Source organism: Ammodytes marinus (genome assembly GCF_949987685.1).
Source record: "Ammodytes marinus genome assembly, chromosome: 12".
NCBI lineage: Eukaryota > Metazoa > Chordata > Actinopteri > Uranoscopiformes > Ammodytidae > Ammodytes > Ammodytes marinus.
In genome coordinates, this window is record NC_137216.1 from 1,728,560 (window position 1) to 1,737,025 (window position 8,466).

The 8,466-nt window shown below is 40.5% G+C and overlaps 1 protein-coding gene across 2 annotated transcripts in view; it reads right to left on the reverse strand.

The window, feature by feature from the left end:
• Positions 1-8,161, reverse strand: part of wdr4 (WD repeat domain 4) — a 49,502-nt gene extending 41,341 nt beyond the window's left edge. For both annotated transcript variants that reach the window (XM_080037695.1, XM_080037694.1), the window contains exons 1-3: positions 8,042-8,161; positions 6,730-6,798; positions 248-394 (exon numbers count right to left, since the gene is read on the reverse strand). In XM_080037695.1, the coding sequence (XP_079893821.1) occupies positions 248-394; positions 6,730-6,798; positions 8,042-8,124 (299 nt within the window). In that variant the 5' untranslated portion in view covers positions 8,125-8,161. The remainder of the gene's footprint in view (positions 1-247; positions 395-6,729; positions 6,799-8,041) is intronic.
• Positions 8,162-8,466: the final 305 nt, after the last annotated feature.

The window sequence follows — 8,466 nt, forward strand, 5'->3', positions numbered from 1 at the left end:
TATACAAGCTGTACATTGACTACTTTACATTGTATCAACGTGTCATTTATTCAGTGTTGTCCCATGAAAAGATATAATGAAATATTTGAAGAAATGTACTCACTTTTGTGAGATACTGTAATAACGTATTGCAGTTCGGCTCTGGAACAACCCCTAAGTGCCTGAATTGTGACGGTTCAGTGTGAATACATGTATTGTTACACCCCCTAAGTATTATGTGTACAGTCAATAAAGAGCTATAGTTTACCTGATGCTAATACACTTCCATGAAGACTCACAGTCAAACAGCACCAGTCTCTTGCTGTCATCGGTCAGTGCCACCAGTTTTCCAGATGGAGACACACAGAAAGCAAGCACTTTGTCGCTTCCCGTTTCCTCGGCAGAACCAGTATCACTGATGACAGACATAGTATTACTAAGTATCAATCTATCCATGTTCTCATGAGCATCAATTGGAAAGCACAACACAATGGAGCCAGCTTGGTCAATTTATCCTCTTCATCTTTGTGTCATGCATAACAGTGAGACATGTTTTTACATACGCAGTGTTTCCCCTATCATTGTCTTGGGGGAGATTCTTTAAAAAAAAAAATATATATATATATATATATATATATATATATATATATATATATATATATATATATATATATATATATATATATATACACACAGTGCTGCTTGAAAGTATGTGAACCCCTTGAGCCTTTTGGAATTGTATTTATTTTAACCATTATTAATAAATTTGTATCAATACAAGTGTTTTTTATATGAAATAACAGATGTTTGTTTATCAATTCAACATTATTCTTTTCCAGAAATCAATTGTTAAAACAGACAAACCAAATGATTTGCCAACTTTTGTATGTGCAAAGGTTTGTGAACCCTGAGCTGCATTGCTTAAATCGATAATCCGTATATGCAGGGCTCTAGACTAACCATTTTTACTAGGAGCACTGGCGCCCCTAATTCAGTGGCACACCTTAAATAGACCTGAAATGCATCTATTCAAATGTTTCCCAATTTTAACTATATTATGCCAACTGATATTGTATTGCCAGCATGTTTTGGAGCACACTGACAACAGATGATACAGTTCATTGTGTTTTTGATTTTGCGTCACCATGTGAAATCCTTCAGACATTCCTTTAGGAAATTTTTTTTTAACCCATTTTCACCACAACCCCTTCTACATCTGAGCCCGCTGATTGTTCCTCTATCCCTGCTTCCTGTAAGGAAAATAGTTATTGGCCCAAAAATAACTAGAAGCTAGATGAACGTATCAACTAATTTGCATAATTTTTTCGGAAGAAAAAAATGCAACCTTTTAAAGTAAAATTCATCAATCTGGTGCACTTTGAGAAGAAAATTGCATGCAACCAGGCCCGGGGGCCCTAAGCCAGAAATATTGATAGTAACTTTAAATGTCACATTGTCAAAGAGCTCAGTCACTCAAAAAGCAATCACCTAAAATAAGGAAATAAATCATCATGGGTCCCTCAACTAGTAGGTGAAAAATAGAAAAGCAAGTGCAAAACAAAAGCATTATTAGCTCTGTTTTAGGGGCTTCATGAGGGGTCTTGAAGGCCCCCCTCACACATACAGTAATAAGCTTTCTATGTGTAAATTCTATACTGTTCATAAAAAGTAGCTATCCTATCTGTTGAATAGGGATAGGGAGGAGTGGGGTGGGGGGGTGCAGGGGCTTTAAGAGTATGGGCCCATGGGCCCATTATCTCATAATCCGTCTATGAACCAAATGGTTTCCACAATCTTTTTTTTATTATTTTCGCGGGGAGCATGCACAAGCATTATTTATTAAAAAAATAATAATATAAAAAAAAGTGGGGGGCCCCACACTGGGTCTTGAAACGGGCCCAGAGATCGTTAAGACCGCCCCTGCCCGCTTGTCGTGCTGCCTGACGACGGAACGCTGCGCCTTCTCTCTGCCCGCTCGCCTCTCCATTGAGAATGCATTAGTGGGCGCAACAAACGCCTCGGCCCGTGTGAAACAACGGCCTTAACTACTGAACGAAGGAAATCAAATTAGTTTTTGGCATTTCGGGACAAATTGTGTCCCGGGAGAGATTTATTTTTTCCCGGGACAGCTGGTGAAAAAAGAGAACAATTCTAGGAAAAACGGGACGGGTGGCAACACTAATTGTGTCACTGTCTGATCACTCGCGGACTGTCCACTGTGTCTCTCTCTCTCCCTCTCTCACGCAAAGCACTAATAATAATAAATGTTGGCGAATTTGCCGTTCGCGCGTGTGCCCCTAGTTGTGAAATGGCACTCGCACTGTCTCAAAAAATGGTCGCAAAATGCGAGCATTTGGTCGCAGTCTAGAGCCCTGATATGAACCAAATGGTTTCCACAATCTTTTTTCTATTTTCGCCGGGAGCATGCACAAGCATCATTTATTAAAAAAAAAAAAAAAAAAAAAAGTGGGTGCCCACACTGGGTATTGAAACGGGCCCCGAGATCGTTGAGACCGCCCCTGCCCACTTGTCGTGCCGCCTGACGACGGAACGCTGCACTTTCTCTCTGCCCAGCCCCGCTCGCCTCTCCATTGAGAATGCATTAGTTGGCGCAACAAACGCCTCGGCCCGTGTGAAACGGCCTTAACTAATGAACGAAGGAAATCAAATGAGGTTTTGGCATTTCCCCCCAAAAAACGGGACAAATTGTGTCCTGGGAGAGATTTATTTTTTCCCGGGACAGCTGGTGAAAAAAGAGAACAATTCTGGGGAAAACGGGACGGGTGGCAACACTAGTAGGCACATTAACATGGTAAAATAATAGTACTGCGGCGACTTGAACGCTCCGATGACTCGGAGAGAAAAAAAATTTAACTTTCCTGCAGACGCTCTGACTGACTGATGTCACCGCCCCTCAATGACAAACACTGTTTCCGATTGGCCAAATGACCGTCAAAGCTCATATGATAGGAGTTAACATCCGTCAATCATAGTTAGTCAATATGGTCACTCCATGTCCATGCTCCGTTCCACACATCTCCACGAATCACATAGATGGCCAATTTCGTTTCCAAAACGGCGAATTTCGCCGAAAGGTGACGAGTTTGCATGCCTGAAATCTAATGGTTTTACCTGCAAAGCTCACAATGACAAAGTCACCATCATCATCTTTCTGGCCATCAGGGGCCGTATTCACAAAACATTTTAAGGCTAAGAGTAGGTCCTAACGTGCTGATTTAGGAGTAACTCTCAAAAATAAGGGGCGTTTCACTCCTAATTTTAGGACTCCTAACTTTTTAAGATAAGTGTAATTCACAAAGCATTTTAGCGCTAAAACTAGCTCCTAAATCTATAAAAAGCTAGGAGTCCTCGACAATCACAGACAACCATTTGATGGTGTTTTGGAGAGATGTAATGCTAGTGAGCTTTATAAAAGGTACATTTAATAGCTGTAAGGGTTTAATGATCTTAGTAAAGCTATATTTAGAAAGTATAGACACATTTATATTTATTATATTGTTATAAAAAAATATTTATTAAGTTCATTTTCCTCCAGTTGCTTTGGGTTTATGATGCACTGAAAGTTACTGTTGGTGTCACGTTTGGGTTTAATTTCCTACTAGAGTAGGCCTATATGTGGCGCTTCGCAGCATCTCCTCCGTTCCACAGATCCGCTACTGTATAGTTGCGCGTCTCGCCTTTTTCCTTCCGCATGTACTTTACGATTTTGCCGGCTGTTGTTTCTAAATTGTGAATTTCCTGGTTTGTCGCTGTCTGACTATTGCTGCATAGTCCGCCATTGAGAGAAATACAGTGAGAGTGCATGGCGTGCATCTGTTCAATGAGGATATTTTTCCGATTCAAATCATTGTAAAATTTAAAATTAATAGACCTATGTGGCGCTATTGTAGGTTAATTGTGAACAAATGTGTGGGAAACCCTGCAGTATCTTGGTTTCATGTTAAATCAGTGTCACTTGTCATTAATTGTATATAAAAACTCTTTACTTTAATACAGCGACACGATATGGATATCTCCCACAGTGTTTCCATCATAAATTCACTCTTAGCTCTCATTCCCTCTCAGCCAATCACTGTGGGCATAGAAGGTATGAACATGACATCATCCATAGCAACAGGGTCAACACCGCCCTCTAGTCTTAGCTAAGGAGTCCCTCCCATTCCTTAGTAAAAGTTGGTCTTATCAGCTTTGTGAATAGGTTTTAAGAAATTACTCCTTACTAAGAACTTTTAGTGCTCCTTAGGAGTACTCTTAGTGCTAAGATAAAATGTTTTGTGAATACGGCCCCTGAACTCTCATCAGTGGTGTTGTTAAGTGGAATTGAGATGTCACTCTCTTCTGAGCTACTGTAGACAATCACTTTCTTTTGGTGACCAGCGTATACAGCCATGCCACTGGCACAACTCTCAGAAATGTACTTTGCACTAGTTGCTCCGTGCTTGTGGAACCAACTGCCACCTGACAAATGTGATTCCCCCTACATTTCTGCCTTTAAATCAAGGCTCAAAACCCATATGTACACCCTGGTGTTTCCTCCCCATTAACTATCTTACCTCTGCACTACTATCTGTGTTTATGTGGATGTATGGGCTTTACGTCTTTTATTTTGGTTATTGTTATTTTACCTTCATTGTTTACCTACTGAATGCATTATGTACTAGGGGTGTAACGATATACGTATTTGTACCGTACCGTGACGGTACAGACACGTATTTGGTGTTACAGAGGTGGACCGCGGTCCGTTTGTGGCGAATGTACAGGCTTGTTTTGTGGTGTGGAACTTAAAACTTGTCGTCGGAGTTCCCCCCGGACCATTTAACCTCCGGCTCGGCTCGCACATGCGCAGTAGCAGCCAGCGATTGAGAGTATATATTAGCTCCATGGTGAGCATGAGGGTCAGGCAGTGTTAGCAACTTAGCTGCTATATTCAACGACTTTTCAGACCCCTCTGGCGACTCTTTTTCAAAAAAAGCCACCAGCGACCAATCTAGCTACTTTTTCTGGTGTTATTGGTGACTTTCAGAGACCCTGTCGCTAAAGCATGTATCGTTCTTAACACTTCTAAACGAGCAGCGGGTGCTCAACGGCCACTCCCCCCCCCCTTCCCAGAGCACTGACAGGCGGCCGAGTCCTCACGCAGCAGTCCCTCCCAGCTGCGGTCAGAGCAGGAGATACACACCTCTCCGCTCTAGCGTTCCGTTTGCATCACTATTAGCAATTGTAGTAGCAGCATTCCCCCCCTCTTTTACTGTCTATGAGTAGTGCAAATCAAAATGTTATACAGTGCTTTCGAACAGAGAGCGAACTGCATGGCGAAATACAACCGGAAACCGGAGCACGCAGGCGCCCCCCTGTCATTCAAATCCCGTTTGAGGGATAACTTCGGATTCCAGGTGAATTATGAAAACAGTGATAGACGTGTGGAACAATGTCGGCACACAGGTTATTGTTTCACCGCGATCGAACATGCATGCGCATACTATCACCATTACTGTGAAGAAAAACGAGCTGGGCAAAACCCAGACACTATTTTCTTTTTTATACTGAACATAAACAAGCTGTCATTCAATTAATGCTGCAGTAGCACTTTTATTTGATAATTGTTATATTTATAAGAGCACTTTAGAGTTTAAGAGAGCTGCAGCAATATTTTCTTTTTTTAAAGTCAAAAAGACCCTTAAAGATGACATAGCCTTTGTTTACATACCAGCTTACAGAACCTGCTGAGCATTAACACTATATTTTTTCATTGCAATTTTAGTTTATGCTGCACCTACACTAGTATTTAATAAGTATTTTATTTATTGGAGAATTGCACGTGTTATGCCTTTTATTTGTATGTTACATACTGTCAGCTAGTTACTGACAACTAAAGCTGTTCATTCGCCGTTAACTATGAAGCGTACCGTACTGTACCGTACCGTGACTTCAAAACCGAGGTACATACTGAACCGTGACTTTAGTGTACCGTTACACCCCTACTATGTACAGCACTTTGGACAGTGCAAACTGTCATAAATGTGCTTTTATAAATACATGTTACTTACTTACAACTCACCTAGGCCCTTTGGCACAAATCACCCCAATCCCAGAAATTTGGATAATAAGCATGATGCAGCAATTTAGGGCTGACATCGTGCTAACTGTATAGACTCAAAATGTAGCATACCAAAACACTAAAATATGTGTCAAATGTTTTCAAACTTGTCTATAATTGTTCAGACACAATAATCAAAAAACCTTGTTCATGAAAATTTTACTTTGAAAGGCAAAACACAGTTTTTTTTAGCTTAAATGAGCTTATATCTTATTCCTTGTGTCTCCCTTCTTTACAGGATGAGTCAAATGGATGGCTCTTCTTAAATATGTGGTCACATTTCCAATTTCTTCCATGGTTTTCTAGAAACAAGGGGTGGCACAACTTCCAAAATGCACAACTTAGGCCACTCTCTCCTATATCCTTTTTCACATACAAGTTGAAAACAATACAAGGCAATATATTTTATGTTCTACCCTATCCATTTAATTGTTTTTCGTAATTATATGCTTATTCAGAATTTGATGCCAGCAACACTAATTTCTAATATTTTTGGCCACCACTGTATAAAACCGGTGTTATTTTCTTAAATAAACTAAACGCTGATGTTATTTATCTAATTTTATCTGCGTTGCTTTACTCCGTTTCTTTCCTACTTACTTAACAGAAGTCATTTGGCTGACAGTATTTACCTGGTGTTATCATCTTGTGTATGCTTTGGCCTCTTCTCAGCAGTGCTGCAGTCAAACACAAAAGGTTCTCTGCAATGAAGAACAGAAGAGATCAGCTTGTCAATTTTTGGATGAGTTCCTACATGGGGTCAGTGTCATATGGATGTCATGGTTTTAACCATTCAGCTGTTTGTGAGGAGCTCATCTGTGTTCCTATAGCTTTCAATAACAAGTGACAGATTGTCATTGAAGTCACTGTTGGTGTAGATTTTAGCTGCTGGTTTGTATAACTTGAAACAGGTCATAGTACCTTCACTCACCATAATTGGAAAGTAACAAACTATGACTTCAGTTAAAAATGCTTTCTGGGTTAGGTCTGTTTGCAATATATGTCTTGTTAATATGCCAAATAACAGGGTTTTTATGGCCAGAAATTGCGTGCTGTAATGGTGTTTTAATCACTTGCGATTGTTCTCTTTAGGCCCCAACTCCCAGCTGTAGTGACTCTGCCCTTCTAAGTTTATATGACTGAACCCGTTTACTTTAAACGCTCTGAAGAAGACTTTATGCTGAAACGCAGCAGCATTGATTTACTGTGATGTGAGCCTAATTAAACAAATTAAATGACAATATTTTGTTCTCCTTAACTTGGGAATTTAGATGTGCTGCCTTTTCTTTACTTTTTGGAATATGCTTTTTGGATTTAGCACACCAAAGAGAATCTCCATTGTTAAAGCAAAACCTCCTTTTTAACTCAAATGATTACTGTAATTACCGTTTTTTCATGTACCAAGTTACCAACTCGATCAGATAGTGTACCTGCATCAGGGGATTAATTGACAACCGTGCAAATTTGGTCACAGTAGCCTACTTGGGGTCATCCCTACGTTCCCACAGCCCCGTGTTCCTGAAATTGACAATTAGGTTCAAGCATCACAGCTGGGTAGTTAGGGTAAGTGGACAGGGAGAAGTTAGAATAGGAGCCACACACGTTAGGTTAGTTTAAGAAATGTGGTAACATAGAGCTGTGGGGAACGCTCGTCTACTTTAACAGGAGGACGATATAATGTGTGGTGGGCATACTCTTTCTTTGACCATTTGACTTTGTAGCTGATGAAGAAAGAATCAAACATGAGATTATAGTGATCTTTGAGCTTTCAGACATGGGCCTATTATAAGAGGCCACAACATATTCTGACAAGTTTCCAATGTGTGTGTTTCAATGTTTCACTTTCCTGCTCAATGACTGCCATCTACAATGTTACTCTCTGTCATATGGCCGAACCCATCGACCATGATACATTACGATAGAAAAGTTTAAAGTGATTCAAACCTCGCTTGTTTGCTGTGAATTGCCACCAGTTTCGTATTGCAGGTGAAAATAAACCACTCTCCACAGAATCCGATAGCAGCCATGACTGGTTTGAATCATGCGACGGTAGCCCACGCGGCGAGAAAGCATGCGAGAAAGAGAAGAATATAGCAAAATCTTATTTTGTCGCGTGCAAATGACGTCAGCGACACAAAGCACAAAACAGCACACGCCCTCTAATATGTCCATGCACACGCCCCCCCAGAGAAAGTACAGAGTGTACACACGATACAGTGGCGAAGAAAGGGAACTTGGAGCTTTCCGAACAATGACAAAGTGAAGGTGATCAAGTATCGTCACAATCGTTCAAATAACATCCTAATAAATCCACTTTTAACACGGATAAGATATCCAAAAATAAAGCATTCAAGATAAACACAGATAGG